General features: G+C 38.2%; 1 protein-coding gene across 1 annotated transcript in view; it reads left to right on the forward strand.

Moving 5' to 3' along the window:
- TTN (titin) overlaps window positions 1-19,319 on the forward strand; it is a gene marked incomplete at its 5' end in the record, with an annotated part of 276,293 nt that overhangs the window by 175,084 nt on the left and 81,890 nt on the right. The window contains 36 exons of the mRNA XM_079783141.1: window positions 1,802-1,899; window positions 2,561-2,729; window positions 2,824-3,090; window positions 3,193-3,459; window positions 3,546-3,824; window positions 4,141-4,549; window positions 4,692-4,816; window positions 4,923-5,189; window positions 5,934-6,203; window positions 6,306-6,608; window positions 6,713-7,015; window positions 7,284-7,471; window positions 7,563-7,677; window positions 7,783-8,067; window positions 8,168-8,319; window positions 9,044-9,191; window positions 9,348-9,525; window positions 10,024-10,145; window positions 10,255-10,542; window positions 10,648-10,944; window positions 11,065-11,251; window positions 11,919-12,034; window positions 12,129-12,428; window positions 12,619-12,918; window positions 13,012-13,117; window positions 13,221-13,417; window positions 13,501-13,806; window positions 13,905-14,183; window positions 14,767-15,066; window positions 15,167-15,469; window positions 15,583-15,945; window positions 16,265-16,567; window positions 16,703-17,002; window positions 17,432-17,728; window positions 17,834-18,118; window positions 18,204-18,497. Coding sequence (XP_079639267.1) covers window positions 1,802-1,899; window positions 2,561-2,729; window positions 2,824-3,090; window positions 3,193-3,459; window positions 3,546-3,824; window positions 4,141-4,549; window positions 4,692-4,816; window positions 4,923-5,189; window positions 5,934-6,203; window positions 6,306-6,608; window positions 6,713-7,015; window positions 7,284-7,471; window positions 7,563-7,677; window positions 7,783-8,067; window positions 8,168-8,319; window positions 9,044-9,191; window positions 9,348-9,525; window positions 10,024-10,145; window positions 10,255-10,542; window positions 10,648-10,944; window positions 11,065-11,251; window positions 11,919-12,034; window positions 12,129-12,428; window positions 12,619-12,918; window positions 13,012-13,117; window positions 13,221-13,417; window positions 13,501-13,806; window positions 13,905-14,183; window positions 14,767-15,066; window positions 15,167-15,469; window positions 15,583-15,945; window positions 16,265-16,567; window positions 16,703-17,002; window positions 17,432-17,728; window positions 17,834-18,118; window positions 18,204-18,497 — 8,766 coding nt within the window. The remainder of the gene's footprint in view (window positions 1-1,801; window positions 1,900-2,560; window positions 2,730-2,823; window positions 3,091-3,192; window positions 3,460-3,545; window positions 3,825-4,140; window positions 4,550-4,691; window positions 4,817-4,922; window positions 5,190-5,933; window positions 6,204-6,305; window positions 6,609-6,712; window positions 7,016-7,283; window positions 7,472-7,562; window positions 7,678-7,782; window positions 8,068-8,167; window positions 8,320-9,043; window positions 9,192-9,347; window positions 9,526-10,023; window positions 10,146-10,254; window positions 10,543-10,647; window positions 10,945-11,064; window positions 11,252-11,918; window positions 12,035-12,128; window positions 12,429-12,618; window positions 12,919-13,011; window positions 13,118-13,220; window positions 13,418-13,500; window positions 13,807-13,904; window positions 14,184-14,766; window positions 15,067-15,166; window positions 15,470-15,582; window positions 15,946-16,264; window positions 16,568-16,702; window positions 17,003-17,431; window positions 17,729-17,833; window positions 18,119-18,203; window positions 18,498-19,319) is intronic.

Below are 19,319 nucleotides of genomic sequence, written 5' to 3' on the forward strand. Positions count from 1 at the left end.
AAAATCCTTCTGATACTTCTGGTGTGATAACGGACAGATTGCTCACTTTTCACTATGCTTCTCAGAGTAGTCAGCAGATGTGCTCTTTGTCAACATGGGGTAAGCCTCCTGTAGGAATGTCCTCATACAGATGAGAACAAACAATGAAAAAGACAAGAAGGGAGCTATGATTTTTTTTAAAAAAGAAAAAGAAAAGGAAAGCAATTTCTCTCTGGGAGGAAAATGAGTCCTCAGGCGTGGGGAACAACTAGAAAATGAGCATGAAGTTTCAGTTTGAATAGGAGCATGTTAGAGGCCTGCTGTAACATGATAAAGCCCCTTCACATAATGCTTTCTCCGAAAATAAGAATGGATAAGAAGATGGAAAGAAGCCTGGATTCGTTGAGTGCTGTGAATGAAGAGAGCTCCAATGTTTTTAGCATTACTTCTTCCTCTGGTGAAAAATATAATGTCCTCTGTTACAAAATGCCACATGCTAGCTCATTTTTTCCCCATTCATTCTTTTGTCCAGTGATAACATTTTTCAGTGCATATTTTGTGCTGTACTTGCTACTTGATTTAGTTGCTTCTCTTCTGTCAACAGCTACAAAATAATGGCTGTGAATGTGCTTCCTTCCATGCATCGTGTACTGGTGTATTCTTTCTACTTTGTGGTTGCTCTGCTTTAGCCCATGACAGAGTAGCTTCTTGGGTCTCCTTCTTCTTTGTCCTCTAGTTTGTCTCCACTCCACGAAGGCTCAGGTACTATGAGCCTACAATATCTTGAAGCCTGTTAATTAGTATTTATGTCCCAGAATCTCATTGATCAGGGAAAGCTATCTGGGGGGGCACCCACAAGGAGCCCTGAAAGAAGGAAGGGCAAGAGGTTAGCTCTCCAATCCTGTACGTCTGCCGACTTACTTCTGGAGATAAATAAAACAAGAGATGTGCAAAAACATCACCTTCCCATAAGCACACTGCTTTGTCACGCTAATAGATTTTATAGCTGACATATATGTGACATGCATCTTTGAAGCTTATTTTTTAAAAAGCTGATTGTATGTGATTTCAATTGCAGGTTCGTGCCTTTCTGCCATAGACAAGGCTGGTCATAGTGCTTTGAGCTGCATTATTGTGAATTCTAACTTCTCAAAGATTATGCTTGTTGCATTCAACAAGATGCTATTTCTTTGCTACTGGTGTTTCCTTTGACAATATCAACTTTCAACTCTGGAGAGTATCAGTGGGGATTTTTCTTCCAGCTATTATTCAGGAGAACTGAGCTGGTGATAGAGAGATGATAGATAGATAGATAGATAGATAGATAGATAGATAGATAGATAGATGATAGACATAATTAGTTGGACCTATAATATGCCACATTGTTTTATGAAAATTACAGATATGTAAAAAGCAAAATATCATACCTAAAGGGCAGCTCCAAGTGATTTCAAAATCAATATAGCTTATTAAGATGAATAAGGCCTGCAAAATACTCACATTTTCTTTTTTTAAAAAAAACAAACATATTTTATTGATTTTTTTACAGAGAGAAAGGGAGAGGGATAGAGAGTTAGAAACATCGATGAGAGAGAAACATCAATCAGCTGCCTCCTGCACACCCCCTACTAGGGATGTGCCTGCAACCAAGGTACATGCCCTTGACCAGAATCGAACCCGGGACCCTTGAGTCCACAGGCCGACACTCTAGCCACTGAGCCAAACCGGTTAGGGCAATACTCACATTTTCTTAATATGTACTACAGTATGTCAGAGTAAATTTCTAGAAAACATTTTGAAATCTGATGACTTTCTCTTACAGCTCCTCATGTAGAATTCTTAAGACCACTTACTGACCTTCAAGTTAAAGAAAAAGAAATGGCTCGGTTTGAGTGTGAAATTTCCCGAGAAAATGCGAAGGTATGTGATTATATAGTTGCTAACTTGAATTGTCAACATTATGTTTACTTTTAGTTTAACCAAATGGAATAAAAATATTAATCTCACCTATCTGATAATCATTCTACTTTTAGCTTAAAGATTATTACTTTAGTATTAAATACATACTTGATTTAATTGTTCTCTTTTTAGTATTATTTACTTACTATTGCTTGAAAAATACTGGACTCACAGGAGATTTAAACATTATTAGTCAGAACCATATGAAATTGCTATTTTCTTAGGTTAAAAATAATCACATATCAGCAATTTCATTTGTCTCAACTGAGTACTCCTGTTTGCTTACCATTAATTACCATTTGAATCTCAGTTTACACATCCAGAAAACAAACAAATTGGTCTACATGAAGCCCTCTATGGCTCTCAAGTTACACGATCCCATCATGTTTAATAAATAATAATAGTATCACTTACTAATAATTGAAGAAGTTTGTTCTTGATTTTATCAAAATTTATTTTACAATTGTAGTTGGGGGGCTGAGTTGTACTTACCACTTTGGTTCTTCATACTATAAAGCCTGTTGGTTGCTTTTAAAAAAAACTAAGGATCATATTTCTCTTGACACTTACCTGAAGGAACAACAAGAAAACTGATAAAGGTATTTAATTATCTTAAATATAGGTCCAGTGGTTTAAAGATGGTGCTGAAATTAAAAAGGGCAAAAAATATGACATCATATCAAAGGGAGCAGTGCGCATCCTTGTCATCAACAAATGTCTGCTGGATGATGAAGCAGAATATTCCTGTGAAGTAAGGACGGCACGGACTTCTGGCATGCTGACAGTACTGGGTAAGAGTAAAGTCTTTCTTTTAAGACGTTTATGTGTTGGGGGAAAAATAATAATTTCCACTGTAACTCAATTTTTAAAAATTTATTCTTGCAGAAGAAGAAGCTGTCTTTACTAAAAATCTTGCCAATATTGAAGTTAGTGAAACAGACACTATAAAACTGGTCTGTGAAGTCTCCAAGCCTGGAGCAGAAGTGATTTGGTACAAAGGGGATGAAGAGATCATTGAAACAGGAAGATATGAAATACTCACTGATGGACGAAAGAGAATTCTGATCATTCAGAATGCCCAACTTGAGGATACAGGCAGCTATAACTGCCGACTCCCAAGTTCTCGAACTGATGGCAAAGTCAAAGTACATGGTATGAAAATTACTGTGAATAATATTTTAAGAAATTTATATTTGTTGTATTCAAGATGCAAATGCTTAAGTTTTCAATATCTTGCAACTTTTTTCTTCCCAGAACTTGCTGCTGAATTTATCTCAAAGCCTCAAAACCTTGAAATACTTGAAGGAGAAAAGGCTGAATTTGTCTGTACTATATCAAAGGAAAGCTTTGAAGTCCAGTGGAAGAGGGATGATAAGACACTTGAATCTGGAGATAAATATGACATTATTGCTGATGGCAAAAAGAGGATCCTAGTTGTGAAAGATGCCACATTACAAGATATGGGCACTTATGTTGTGATGGTTGGGGCTGCCAGAGCAGCAGCTCACTTGACAGTAATTGGTAAGTTTGTTTTTGCTTCTACAGTTTACTCAGATTGGTATCTTTGGGCTTTCTTCATACGATAAAGTTTTGTTGGTTGCTTTCAGAAAAACTCAAGATCATAGTTCCTCTTAAGGACACCCGTGTGAAAGAACAACAAGAAGTCGTCTTCAACTGCGAAGTCAATACTGAAGGTGCAAAAGCTAAATGGTTCAGAAATGAGGAAGCCATATTTGATAGTTCAAAATACATCATTCTCCACAAAGACCTGGTCTACACCCTCAGAATTAGAGATGCGCGATTAGATGACCAAGCCAACTATAATGTGTCTCTGACCAATCATAGAGGTGAAAATGTTAAGAGTGCAGCCAATCTGATAGTGGAAGGTAAGTCACTTCTATGGCATGAGTGATTTTTAAAATCAATTTCTGCCCTAACCGGTTTTGCTCAGTGGTTAGAGCATCGGCCTGCGGACTGAAGGGTCCCAGGTTCGATTCCGGTCAAGGGCATGTACCTTGGTTGTGGGCATATCCCCAGTAGGGGGTGTGCAGGAGGCAGCTGATAGATGTTTCTCTCTCATCGACGTTTCTAACTCTCTATCCCTCTCCCTTCCTCTCTGTAAAAATCAATAAAATATATTTTTTTAAATAAAATCAATTTCTGTTATGAAAACAAAATCAACATTATTCTTCTTTATAACAGAGGAAGACCTCAGGATTGTTGAGCCTCTTAAAGATATTGAGACAATGGAAAAGAAATCTGTCACATTCTGGTGCAAGGTGAATCGTCTCAATGTAACACTGAAATGGACCAAAAATGGAGAAGAAGTGGCTTTTGACAACCGCATTTTATACAGAATTGATAAATATAAGCACTCTCTAATTATTAAAGACTGTGGCTTCCCAGATGAGGGTGAATACATTGTCACTGCTGGACAAGATAAATCCGTCGCTGAGCTTCTCATCATAGAAGCTCCTACAGAATTTGTGGAACACTTGGAAGACCAGACAGTCACCGAGTTCGATGATGCTGTCTTCTCCTGCCAGCTGTCCAGAGAGAAAGCAAATGTAAAATGGTACAGAAATGGGAGAGAAATCAAAGAAGGCAAAAAGTAAGCAAAAGTTTCTTAATCTCTATTTCTGTGTGTATATATATATATATACATATATATGTATATATATATATGCATACGTACTTTTGGCAATTTAGTGGTCATTGTGCAAGCTAACCAGTAAGTCAACCTCTCCTTTTAGATACAAATTTGAAAAAGATGGCAGTATACATAGACTCATTATCAAAGATTGCAGGCTGGATGATGAATGTGAATATGCTTGTGGAGTAGAAGACAGGAAATCACGGGCTAGGCTCTTTGTGGAAGGTACGTATTAGGTGAAAGGACAATTTTAGTACTAGTATCAATTTATGAAAGTTGTTACCCCAAATACAAACATATTTGGATTATGATTTCACATTTTTCGTTTCAGAAATCCCTGTTGAAATCATCAGGCCTCCCCAAGATATTCTCGAAGCCCCTGGAGCTGATGTTATCTTTTTGGCTGAGCTCAACAAAGATAAGGTGGAAGTTCAGTGGCTAAGAAATAACATGATTATTGTCCAGGGTGACAAACACCAGATGATGAGTGAAGGAAAGATACACAGGCTACAGATTTGTGATATTAAGCCCCGTGACCAGGGTGAATACAGATTCATTGCCAAAGACAAAGAAGCCAGAGCTAAGCTTGAACTGGCAGGTAAGTCCCTTTCTTTTATTTTCAAACATCCCCACAATGTCACAGATACTGTGTAAGTGTCAGGTTTCTCAGCTAATTAATGAGATAATGCTTGTGAACGCCCTTTATTTCTGTTAAGCCCTATCCTCATGTTAACTACGCTAATTTCTCTTACAACAAAGTGTCCTGAGTAAAGGGAAACTGATAGCATTCCTCTCTACATGCCAGAATCTCGAACAATCTTTGTCACATGGCAGATGTTCACTACTTTCTAGGATTAACCTAGCACCTTGAAAGTCCTCCCAGCAAACCCAGACCTTGCAATAGCCCAGTTCTCTTCTATTTTCCAAACCCCTGTGGGGCCTCTTAGTTCAGTTCTCATCTTGACCTAAGCTTCTGAGACATCCTTTTAGGTTCTTATTATGAAAACGCCACTAGTGTATGTCTTATACATAAGAAAAAATGTGTCTTGTTTATTTTGAACTAAGTGTGAGGTGCCTAATTTATTTATTTTTAATGGAAAACATGTTTCGCACTATATTTAGTCCTCTGTTATTACTTTTGGCAAAGAATAATTCTCCAGTGTGATAATTTGCGATATGAGAACTCTAAACTCAGTCGGTGTGCTCTGCTGTAAAGTTACTGTGATATACGTCTAAGGTTATGTCACCAATATGTGCTAACAAATGCATAGTAAAGAAGCTATGGTATAGCTGGACTACAAGAAATAACGCAAAGGCATTGACATGTTATTTTTCTCACTAGCGGCACCTAAAATCAAGACAGCTGATCAAGACCTCGTGGTTGATGTCGGCCAGCCTCTGACAATGGTGGTGCCCTACGATGCCTACCCCAAAGCAGAAGCTGAGTGGTTTAAAGAAAATGAAGCTCTGTCATCAAAAACGGTAGATACTACAGCTGAACAAACTTCCTTCAGAATTTTAGAAGCCAAGAAAGGGGACAAAGGAAGATATAAAGTTGTGCTTCAGAACAAACATGGAAAAGCAGAAGCATTCATCAATTTACAAGTTATTGGTAAGCCCTGAGTCAATTGGACTTAATTGGCAAAGCACAACTAAAAGCATGGTAGCACACTAAAAAATAAAAAATAATAATTTTTTTACATGTGCATTTCAGATGTTCCTGGGCCAGTGCGTAACTTAGAAGTGGCAGAAACATTTGATGGTGAAGTGGGCCTCGCTTGGGAAGAACCATTAACTGATGGTGGAAGCAAAATCATAGGTTATGTTGTTGAAAGACGTGACATCAAGAGAAAGACCTGGGTTCTGGCCACTGACCGGGCAGACAGTTGTGAGTTTACTGTCACTGGACTACAAAAAGGAGGAGTCGAGTATCTGTTCCGTGTGAGTGCAAGAAACAGAGTTGGCACTGGTGAACCAGTAGAGACTGACAATCCTGTAGAAGCGAGGAGCAAATATGGTAAGAATTTTTCAAATAAATTGCAGAGTAGCTTATCTTTGCTTTTATCCCGGATATAACCAAAGGCTATGTTTTGTTTTTGTTTTTTCTGTGATGAAATCCAGATGTTCCAGGCCCTCCTTTGAATGTAACCATCACTGATGTGAATAGATTTGGTGTCTCATTGACATGGGAACCACCAGAGTATGATGGAGGTGCTGAGATCACAAACTATGTCATTGAACTAAGGGACAAGACTTCTATCAGGTGGGACACTGCCATGACAGTAAGAGCTGAAGACCTATCGGCAACAGTCACTGATGTGGTGGAAGGACAGGAGTATAGTTTCCGGGTCAGAGCCCAAAACCGAATTGGAGTTGGGAAACCAAGTGCAGCCACACCCTTCGTCAAAGTTGCTGATCCAATTGGTAAGCCCATCCAAAAAAAAAAGGGAAGTAACACCTTCATGAAATCCAGAAATATTAACCCTATCAATTAAAATAAATCAAATTAAAGTTAATGAAAAGGTAGAATATCAGAAAAATTTGAAAATCATAAAAATGTAGACTTCCTACTGCTTCTATTTAATGAATTCAGTAACCCTGATATTTTCATGGGGATGATAGAATTGGTTGCAGCACTGTCTTAATACATTGTCACTGATTTAAACGGTATGCTCCTACTCTTCCACTCCAGAGAGACCCAGTCCTCCTGTGAACCTAAATTCCTCAGAACAGACTCAGTCATCAGTTCAGCTTACATGGGAACCTCCTCTGAAAGATGGAGGAAGCCCAATCCTGGGCTACATAATAGAGCGATGTGAAGAAGGGAAAGATAAATGGATTCGTTGCAATATGAAACTGGTCCCTGAACTGACCTACAAGGTAGGGCATTTGCATCTAAAAACCATTTTCATTGTATGATCATGCATTTAAATGTATATGTTTTTTACAAATGTTTGATTCATAATTTTAGGTTACTGGATTACAAAAAGGAAATAAATATTTATACAGAGTATCTGCAGAAAATGAAGCTGGTGTTTCAGATCCATCTGAAATTCTTGGTCCTCTAACAGCTGATGATGCTTTTGGTAAGTGTATATTTTGTTTTTAGATTTGGGACCAGTACATAGCTACTTCAGGGTACAGGGACTTAAGTATAATACTGGAAACTCATTCATTTTTCTTCTTGGTAGTTGAACCAACAATGGACTTAAGTGCGTTTAAAGATGGTCTGGAAATTATTGTCCCAAATCCTATCAAGATCCTGGTTCCAAGTACAGGCTATCCAAGGCCAACTGCAACCTGGTCTCTAGGAGACCAAGTATTAGAAGAAGGGGAGCGTGTGAAAATGAAAACCTTATCTGCCTATGCTGAACTTGTCATTTCTCCAAGTGAACGTCCAGACAAGGGAATTTATACACTGAAACTGGAAAATCCTGTGAAGGCAATTTCTGGGGAAATTGATGTCAATGTAATTGGTAAGTAACTTAACCTTTTGTTACCTAAAGTGATTTGACAGTATTCGTAAATATTGGTTCACGCTATTAATGATACTGACTTCTGACTGTGTTTATTCAGCTCGCCCAAGTGCACCCAAAGAACTGAAATATGGTGACATAACCAAGGACTCAGTACATTTGACTTGGGAGCCACCAGATGATGATGGAGGAAGTCCATTAACCGGCTATCTTGTTGAAAAGCGAGAAGTCAGCCGGAAAACATGGACTAAAGTGAGTTTTTTTGTAGCAACTCACCTACTCCAGAAGAGCACGGAAATCTCACAATTCTGGGATGCCATGCAAAGTTTATATGTTTTTACTTTTACCTTGCTGAAATGCTTTTTTAAATGCATGAATGCTAATGCTTTCTGAGGTAGCTCAACGAAGATTTTATATAACTGCCTTATTTTGTGAGCCTTACCAAATTTTCAACTAGGTTTGTTTTATAAAAGCAACAGGAACAACAACAACAACATAACCACTTACTAGGTACCTGATAAGTAACCAATATGCCCCTATTAAGCTATAAGCCATTCTAAGTACAAGTACTTAACTCTTTCTGGTGGTCATACTTCTCATTCCACTAGATTACCTTAGTTGGTGTAATCTGTCCAATTTTCCCCTCAGTTTATACTCATTACTATTTTTATCTTGATTTAAAATCATATTTCTAATAACTAAGCTGATAGAAAAAGTCAACACCTTATTTGCCACCTTCTTAGTGTATATGAACCAGGAAACAGTTTCACCTTATATTAAGGGTCAAATATTTTATATATTACTTGGCAGTTTTTCCCTAATATGAAATAAATAACCCTTAGCATTCAAAACAACTTCCATTTGTATCCCTGTTCAAGGTAAAATAAATAAATAAATAAAATTTAAAAAAAAAATCTTCTGACTTGGGCAAAGGTTTTTTGGGAAACAACTAATTACCTGTATTTATCTGTCCCAGGTTATGGACTTTGTGACTGACTTAGAATTCACAGTTCCTGATCTGGTTCAAGGAAAAGAATATTTATTTAAAGTCTGTGCTCGGAACAAGTGTGGTCCTGGAGAACCTGCGTATGTGGATGAACCTGTAAATATGTCAGCTCCTGCAAGTGAGTACTTCCTTAATGATTTCTCACCTAGCCTCTTGTTACCTGTTTTTTCTGTTAGACCTGGAGTTGAAATTATGGGGAAAATACAGAGGTTGACAATATGAAGATTTCATAGATGGCCTATATAAGACTGACTCTCTCTTTAAAATCTTACAGCGGTACCTGATCCACCAGAGAACGTTAAATGGAGAGATCGAACAGCCAAGAGCATCTTCCTAACATGGGATCCACCTAAATATGATGGTGGTTCACGGATCAAAGGATATATAGTTGAAAAATGTCCACGTGGTTCTGATCGATGGGTCGCCTGTGGAGAGCCAGTTGCAGAAACAAAGTACGTTTTTAAAATCATATTTCTAATAACTAAGCCGCTAGAAAAAGTCAACAACTTACTTTGCCACCTTCTTTTTTTTTTTGCCACCTTCTTAGTGTGTATGAACTAGGAAACAGTTTTTCCCTACTATGAAATGAATAACCCTCAGCATTCAAAACAACTTCCATTTGTGTCCCTGCTCATGGTAAAAAAAAAAAAATCTTGGCACAAGAGTAAATGTTTACTATTGCTAAAATGAGCTTTCTTTTGGAAAAAATCTAAATGTTAGGTCCTTTTCATTGAGGATTCCCCTGTTGTGCCTGTCTAATGTTAAAAAGTGCTGCTGTTGAACTAATCCCCTGCTCAAGGTTTTCATTAATTACAATATTGAAGCAACCCAGAATTGATTTAAAGAATACTATTGTTTCAGGGATATGAATTTTGGAAATATTAGGGATACTACACAGTGGAACAGATTATATGCGTTATAGTAAAATAACCTATTTTGTTTTCTGACAGAATGCAAGTAACAGGTCTTGAAGAAGGCCAATGGTACTCCTACCGCGTTAAGGCCTTGAACAGGCTAGGTGCTAGCAAGCCAAGCAAACCCACAGATGAAATCCAGGCTGTGGACACTCAGGGTATTTATTTTTGTTGTCATTTGTTTATTTGTTTGTTTTATCAGCCAGGCCTCTGACTTTACTTCTGCTTGAACTTGTTAACATTGTAAATAATCTCTTTCCAATTCAGAGGCTCCAGAAATTTTCCTTGACGTGAAGCTCCTTGCCGGTCTCACTGTGAAAGCAGGAACTAAGATTGAACTTCCTGCCACTGTAACTGGAAAACCTGAACCTAAAATAACGTGGACGAAGGCTGAAAAGCTTCTGAAGCAGGACAATCGAATCACCATTGAAAATGTTCCTAACAAATCCACAGTGACTATTGTCGATAGTAAGCGAAGTGATACTGGCACATACATCATTGAGGCTGTGAACGCCTGTGGTCGGGCCACCGCTGTGGTAGAAGTGAATGTCCTAGGTAAGGGAGGCTCTTGTTTTAAAAATAGGCAAACTCATAGCAGCTACCTTTTAAAATAAAACACTTTAAATGATTTTTTTTCTGCATGTGTAATGTCATCCATAGATAAACCTGGACCACCAGCTGCTTTTGACATCACAGAAGTGACCAACGAGTCATGTCTTCTAACATGGAACCCCCCACGAGATGATGGTGGATCTAAAATCACAAACTATGTTGTGGAGAGAAAAGCAACAGACAGTGATATGTGGCACAAGCTCTCATCAACTGTCAAGGATACGAATTTCAAAGCAACCAAATTAACACCCAATAAAGAATACCTCTTCAGAGTTGCTGCAGAAAACATGTACGGTGTTGGCGAGCCAGTTCAGGCCGCTCCTATAACAGCCAAATTTCAGTTTGGTAAGTTTCTCAATCAGTTGGGGGGGAGGAGGGGCGGGGTAAGGATGCTTGTGTCAAACTTGAATTTAGGTGTTATATTAAATATAGGACATGTAACACATATCATTATCCTGTCTATAGATCCACCTGGACCTCCAACTCGCCTGGAACCTTCTGATATCACTAAAGATGCAGTGACTCTCACATGGTGTGAGCCAGACGATGATGGTGGCAGCCCAATCACTGGGTACTGGGTTGAAAGATTAGATCCTGATACTGATAAATGGGTTAAATGCAATAAGATGCCAATAAAGGACACAACATACAGGTATGCCCACAATCTCTATCAAGATGTTAAAACTGTTATAGTGCATACAAATGTTTATTCTTTAGTATTCCTTTTGATTATACATGGTTATATATTACTATAATTTTTTAAATTATTTTTACTTATATTTTCTATTAGCACATAATTTGAAAATTGATATGAGTTCCAACCACATTTAAGTCACTAAAAAATATTAACTTTCTGGAAGTTTCAAAGTGCTTGGTCTTCCAGGATATTATGATAATGATCATTGTTATAGTATTACTAGAGGCCCAGTGCACAAAATTTGTGCATGGGTAGGGTCCCTAGGCCTGGCCAGTGATCAGGGCCGATTAGGGCCTTCCTTCTCCCGGCTGCTGGCAGGAGCCTTGCTTCATTCCATGCCGCTCCCTAGTTGTCAGTGCACATCATAGCAAGTAGTTGAACTCCAGGTCAAACTCCCAAGGAGACAATTTGCATATTAGCCTTTTATTATATAGGATAATTAGGTTGGTATATTTAGCCAAATCTAAAGTGTGTGATAGTTAAAAAGCAATTTTAAATTTATATTGGAATGCTTTCAGTTAAATTTTGTTTTTCACAATTTAAATTAGCCTCTTCTATTAAAATAAACAGAGGTTTCTGCTTCTTATCATGGTATTCAACTGGCATTTTGTTCCAAATCCAGAGTGAAAGGTCTCACCAATAAGAAAAAATACAGATTCCGTGTGCTGGCTGAAAATCTTGCTGGGCCTGGAAAACCAAGTAGATCAACTGAGCCAATCTTAATAAAGGATCCCATAGGTACTATTTATATATTTTATGCGATTCTTTTGAAGCTTATACTATCTCCTTTTTGACAAATCTAAATGTTGATTTCCTTTCATTTGGATTGCAGATCCTCCATGGCCCCCTGGAAAACCAACCGTGAAAGATGTAGGCAAAACATCATTAGTATTGAATTGGACAAAGCCAGAACACGATGGAGGGGCAAAGATTGAGTCTTATGTCATTGAAATGCTAAAGACTGGAACAGATGACTGGGTCCGAGTGGCCGAAGGAGTTCCCACCACTCAGCATTTGCTCCCAGGGCTCATGGAAGGGCAGGAATACTCATTCCGAGTTAGAGCTGTGAACAAGGCCGGGGAAAGTGAACCCAGTGAACCCAGTGACCCTGTGCTTTGTCGGGAAAAGCTATGTAAGTCATTCTTGATGTTTAGGGTATATGAATTCTCCTAAACTATATCTGAGAACTACAATATGAGAAAATATGAAAAACTCATTACTAGATTATTTCAACCTTGCCATACAACTTCCTAGATAATTTAGTGAAAACTGGTTATTGGACAATAGAAAATTATATTTGCTTTTCTTTTATTCTTCTTCAGATCCTCCATCACCACCTCGCTGGCTTGAAGTTATTAATATCACCAAAAATACAGCAGACCTGAAGTGGACAGTCCCTGAGAAAGATGGAGGATCCCCCATCACCAACTACATCGTGGAAAAGAGAGACGTGAGGAGAAAAGGCTGGCAAACAGTAGACACCACTGTCAAGGACACCAAGTGCACAGTAACCCCACTGACAGAGGGCGCTTTATATGTGTTCCGAGTTGCTGCAGAAAATGCCATAGGACAAAGTGACTATTGTGAAATTGAGGACTCCGTCCTGGCCAAAGACACCTTTAGTATGCTCTTTAACTTAATCTCTATGACACCATTTGTTGTGGATTATCACTGTTCCCCCTGGTTTTTCTAACCATTGAATATTTTGTTTTCAGCCACCCCTGGACCACCCTATGCTCTCACAGTTGTTGATGTGACAAAACGACATGTTGACCTGAAGTGGGAACCACCTAAAAATGATGGTGGAAGACCAATACAAAGGTAGAATTTTAATTAACGCATAAAGAATAATTTATAAATGGCTGAAAATTCGTAACTTTGTTTTTTCTATTGATGCTAATGAAATACTTTGTTATTTTGATAGATACATCATTGAGAAGAAAGAAAAGTTAGGTACCCGTTGGGTGAAAGCTGGAAGGACTTCAGGACCAGACTGTAATTTCAGAGTAACTGATGTCATTGAAGGCACAGAGGTCCAGTTTCAGGTTCGGGCGGAAAATGAAGCTGGAGTTGGTCACCCAAGTGAACCCACAGAAATTCTGTCAATTGAAGATCCAACAAGTAAGTAATGCTGACTATACAAAGAATATTGTCTAGAGCTTAATGATGAGATTGTGGATATGAACGGTTCACTCTTTTTTCAGGTCCTCCTTCACCTCCCCTTGACCTGCATGTGACTGATGCTGGAAGAAAACACATTGACATTGCTTGGAAGCCTCCAGAGAAAAATGGTGGAAGTCCTATTATAGGATACCATGTTGAAATGTGTCCAGTAGGCACTGAGAAATGGATGCGAGTTAATTCTCGCCCCATAAAAGACTTAAAATTCAAGGTTGAAGAAGGTATTGTTCCTGATAAGGAGTACGTTCTGAGAGTGAGAGCTGTCAATGCTGTTGGTGTCAGTGAGCCATCTGAAATCTCCGAAAATGTGGTTGCCAAAGACCCAGACTGTAAGAACACAGTTCCTTTTCTAATTAATAAAACAGGCTTCACACATGCATTGCCTTTTGACATACTCTTTTATCCTCTTTTGGTTTATATCCTACAGGCAAGCCAACAATTGATCTGGAGACTCATGACATTGTTGTTATTGAAGGTGAAAAATTAAGCATTCCTGTTCCCTTCAGAGCTGTCCCAGTTCCAACAGTTAGTTGGCATAAAGATGGCAAAGAAGTTAAAGCAAGTGATAGACTAACAATGAAGAGCGATCACTTCTCAGCAAACCTTGAAGTTCCCAAGAGTGTCCATGCAGATGCAGGAGTTTACACTATTACACTGGAAAATAAGCTTGGCTCAGCAACTGCCTCAATCAATGTCAAAGTCATAGGTAAGCGTTCTTTGATAAAACACCAGTCATTCCTCATGTGTTGGGAAAATAGTTAACTTTGTTATGTTAGTATAAATTTCTTCATGAATTGTCCATTTGTAAGCTAAATGTCCTTTCAGATTGTTTCTTCCAATATGAGAAGCAAAACAATTGTAAAGAGAGAAAATAGGTAGTTAAACTCTGATTAGACTAAATTACTTCTGCATGTGAAGTACTAATTTAAGTAAAAGATATAGAATACCCAAAGAATGTTAAAATAACCAATATTCCTATTAGTCGTCTTTGCATTGTTCCATAGTGTTCTCAACTAGGGGTAGTAACACTTTCTGCCCCCTCCTCCCAAACACACAAATGGTGTTTGGAAAGTTGGGGGCCATTTTTTCTAGGATCAAAGATTCAGGAAGAGCTACTGACATTTAGTAGTTGGGGGCCAGGGATACTACGTGGCTTGCAGTATAAGGGACACTCCTGTATCTCAAAGATTGTCCCACCCAAAATGCGAATAGTCCCACTTAGAGAAAGAGTATACTAGAAACATGACTTTTCAGATTACAATATTAATTATAAATTTCATTTTCAATAGGCCTACCTGGACCATGCAAAGATATTAAAGCAAGTGATGTGACCAAGAGTTCTTGTAAATTAACCTGGGAACCACCAGAATATGATGGTGGAAGCCCAATTCTACATTATGTCCTGGAACGCAGAGAAGCTGGAAGGAGGACATATATACCAGTCATGTCTGGTGAGAATAAACTATCTTGGTCTGTAAAAGACCTCATACCGAATGGTGAATACTTCTTCCGTGTTAAAGCTGTCAACAAGATTGGCGGAGGCGAATATATTGAACTAAAAAATCCAGTCATTGCTCAAGATCCAAAGCGTAAGTTTTGGCATGAATGTAATATAGCTAGGAATTAATATGCAATTTATTTTAAGAAGATGGACTTTCCTATATTAACAGTTTTTCTCTTGCTCTTCAGAGCCCCCTGATCCACCTATAGATGTTGAGGTTCATAATCCTACAGCTGAGGCAATGACTATTACATGGAAGCCACCTTTGTACGATGGAGGGAGCAAGATAATGGGTTACATCATAGAGAAGATTGCTAAGGGTGAAGAAAGGTGGAAGAGATGCAATGAACACCTGGTACCAATCCTGACCTATACAGCAAAAGGACTTGAAGAGGGAAAGGAATACCAGTTCCGTGTGCGAGCAGAAAATGCTGCTGGTATTAGTGAACCTTCTCGGGCCACTCCTCCAACCAAAGCTGTAGATCCTATTGGTAAGTTTTGTTTAATTGGGTTGGTGTTTTCCCATTATCAAATAAATGAGAATAATGTTTTGTCAGATATTTTAATCAGAATTGAAAACAATTATTGTTTTTCATCATTACAGATGCCCCAAAAGTCATTATGAGAACAAGTCTAGAAGTAAGACGAGGTGATGAAATAGCACTTGATGCAACAATTTCTGGGTCACCTTACCCAACTATTACATGGCTAAAGGATGAAAATGTTCTTACACCAGAAGAAATGAAAAAACGAGTAGCACCCACAGTTAGGAGAAAGAAGGGTGAAGTTCAAGAAGAAGAACCATTTGTCTCGCCTCTGGTGGAGCGTTTGAGTATTGACAGTAGTAAAAAAGGAGAATCTCAGCTACGTGTCCGAGATTCTGTTCGACCAGACCATGGCCAGTATATGATCAAAGTTGAAAATGACCATGGTATCGCAAAAGCTCCTTGTACTGTCAGTGTGCTGGGTAAGTAGTTAAAACTACCCTTCCCTCTGGAAGATAGTCAACATAAGAGTTTTAGTAAAACTCAAATAAAAAGTTTGTTGGGGGGCAGTTAAAAGAAGTGGGAAATGGCTTCAGCAAGGTATCCTTAGTCCCTTTTTTTTTCTGCTTGCTATGTAAAAGAAATCAACCAACCTTGTTATTCATTAGCTTATGTGATACAAAGATAGACAGATATAGGAAAATCAAAAGTTTATGTCAAAGGAAACACACTAACATTTAAATTTTCTGCTGAAACTATTTCTACACAAATTTTAATCACCATTCTCTTTTGAAATATTAGATACACCAGGACCACCAATCAACTTTGTATTTGAAGATATTAGAAAGAACTCAGTCCTCTGCAAATGGGAACCACCCCTTGATGATGGTGGCAGTGAAATTATAAACTACACCTTGGAAAAGAAAGATAAGACAAAACCTGACTCAGAATGGATTATTATCACTTCAACACTCAGACATTGCAAGTATTCAGTGACAAAATTGATTGAAGGAAAAGAGTACCTCTTCCGTGTAAGAGCTGAAAATAGGTTTGGCCCTGGACCACCTTGTGTTTCAAAGCCACTTACAGCTAAAGATCCATTTGGTAAGGTTCCTTTAGCATCTAAATGTTGCCTTTTGATCATATGCATTGCTATATACATTGTCAAAGCTTTTGAATTTGAATGTTTATGTCATACTAAAGAATTAATTCAAATATGCTATTTTTTTTTTAAATCAGAACCACCTGATGCACCTGATAAGCCCATTGTGGAAGATGTTACCAGTAACAGTATGCTAGTGAAATGGAATGAACCAAAGGACAATGGAAGCCCCATCTTGGGTTACTGGCTTGAAAAACGTGAGGTTAATAGTACACATTGGTCTCGTGTCAACAGAAACCTTCTGAATGCTTTGAAGACCAATGTAGAAGGCCTATTAGAAGGACTCACCTATGTCTTCAGAGTATGTGCTGAAAATGCCGCTGGACCTGGAAAGTTCAGTCCCCCTTCAGATCCCAAAACAGCACATGATCCAATCTGTAAGTAACATCTTAAGAAGAAAGTGGGGTACAGCATGGTGATTATATACTTGAAAGTTGTTAAGACAGCAAATCTTAAATATTATCACTACAAAAATGGTAATTATGTGAGGGGATAGAGATGTTAATAAATTATGGTAATCGTTTCACAATATATACAATCATGTTATATACCTTAAACCTACATATATGTTACTAATATTTCAATAAAACTGGAAAATCAAACAAAATATAGCAGTGACTATGGACACTATATTGAGGTTACAATGTAAAGTTTTAAACATCTGTATATATAACTTAAAAATTTCACAAAACAGTACTTACCCATGTTACCTGCAATGCACTATGAAAAACAAATGGGACAGGTAAGCTACTGTACATTTTAAAACCATCGGTGAGTTTTGATTTGTATATCTGCATTCATTCTAGCTCCACCTGGACCACCTGTCCCAAGAGTTGCTGACACAAGCTCCACAACTATTGAACTAGAATGGGAACCCCCAGCTTTCAATGGCGGTGGGGAAATTATTGGCTACTTTGTCGATAAGCAGCTGGTTGGGACAAATGAATGGTCACGCTGCACAGAGAAGATGATCAAGGTCCGTAAGTACACTGTCAAAGAAATCCGAGAGGGTGCTGATTACAAACTCCGAGTGAGTGCCGTCAATGCTGCGGGTGAAGGACCACCTGGAGAAACGGGACCTGTTACTGTGGCTGAACCTCAAGGTACTTAAAAGTTATATGATAAAGATTATGGCTACTTTCCTGGTATGGGTACCCCCTCCCCCCGCATCTTTCTTGAGCTAATGTTTGACTGTTCTCTATCAACAGAGCCTCCATCTGTGGAACTAGATGTTTCTGTTAAGGGTGGAATACAAATAATGGCTGGGAAGACTCTCAGAATTCCAGCTGTGGTAACTGGCCGTCCAGTGCCTACAAAAGTGTGGACCATAGAAGAAGGAGAACTGGATAAAGACCGTGTTGTAATAGAGAACGTTGGAACCAAATCTGAACTAATTATCAAGGAAGCATTGAGAAAAGATCATGGCAGATATGTGATTACAGCTACCAATAGCTGTGGTTCCAAATTTGCAGCAGTCAGGGTAGAGGTTTTTGGTAAGGAATGTTACATGGATTTTTAGAGGATTTTCAAGTTATACTATCTTATTGCATTGATTTTTTTCATTGTTTTATTTTGCAGATGTCCCTGGTCCAGTTCTTGACTTAAAACCTGTTGTAACAAATAGAAAGATGTGTCTGCTGAACTGGTCTGATCCAGCAGATGATGGAGGAAGTGAAATCACGGGCTTTATTATTGAAAGAAAAGATGCCAAGATGCATACTTGGAGACAACCCATAGAGACTGAGAGATCTAAATGTGATATCACAGGTCTCCTTGAGGGACAAGAATATAAGTTCCGTGTGATTGCCAAGAACAAGTTTGGCTGTGGCCCGCCTGTTGAAATAGGACCAATTCTTGCAGTTGATCCACTAGGTAAAAGAGGTTTTCATTGTGTTTATAAAGTAAATACTGTTTGTTTCTATTTATGGCTTCAAACTCCCAACAGTATCAAGATCTATAGCTAGGGAGTAATAAGAAAGGTAAATCAAATAACTACTAGCACCTTTAAGAATACCATATTTACTATAATTTTTGGCTCACTAATTTTTTTTACACAAACCCAACCATGGTTATATGTACTAAAAAACCTGAGTTTACTGGAGTTTAGCAAGAACCTAAAAATAATTTAGAAATATTGTATCTTTACAATAGAATACACTGAAGTAATTAATTTAATAGCCTAATAGTTAAAGAGAGTTCATTGTTTTTGAAAGGTTACAGGACAGATATTGCCTTAGGATAAATATCTTAGTCTTCCTTTAGATCTCAAGTAGTCCCCACCCTGGAAGGCCCCAAACCAGGAAGAGCCATCAAGGAATAAAAAACAACCATAGGAAATCTCCTTGACCAATATGAACAAATATAAAACCCTAAAATTGCACACACTGGTAATGCACATTTATATGTCATCCAAGAAAACAAAGTCTTGGAACCCATTCCCCAAGAGACAGATGGTATTATTTCTCCACCACCACCTAAAAAAAACCCTACAAAGTTACCTCCTATACCACTCACTGTGATAGCTCATCTCAGAATTTTCTCTAGTTAAGTTGTATCAGAGGATCAAACAGATATGGGCTTCCACTACAGAACTCTGCTCTGGTTTCAGTAATCTATATATATAAAAGCCTAATATGCTAAGTGTCTGATCGGTCGACCTCTCGACCAGTCACTATGATATGCACTGACCACCAG

Source organism: Cnephaeus nilssonii, assembly GCF_951640355.1.
Source record: "Cnephaeus nilssonii genome assembly, chromosome: 10".
In the NCBI taxonomy this organism is placed as follows: Eukaryota; Metazoa; Chordata; class Mammalia; order Chiroptera; family Vespertilionidae; genus Cnephaeus; species Cnephaeus nilssonii.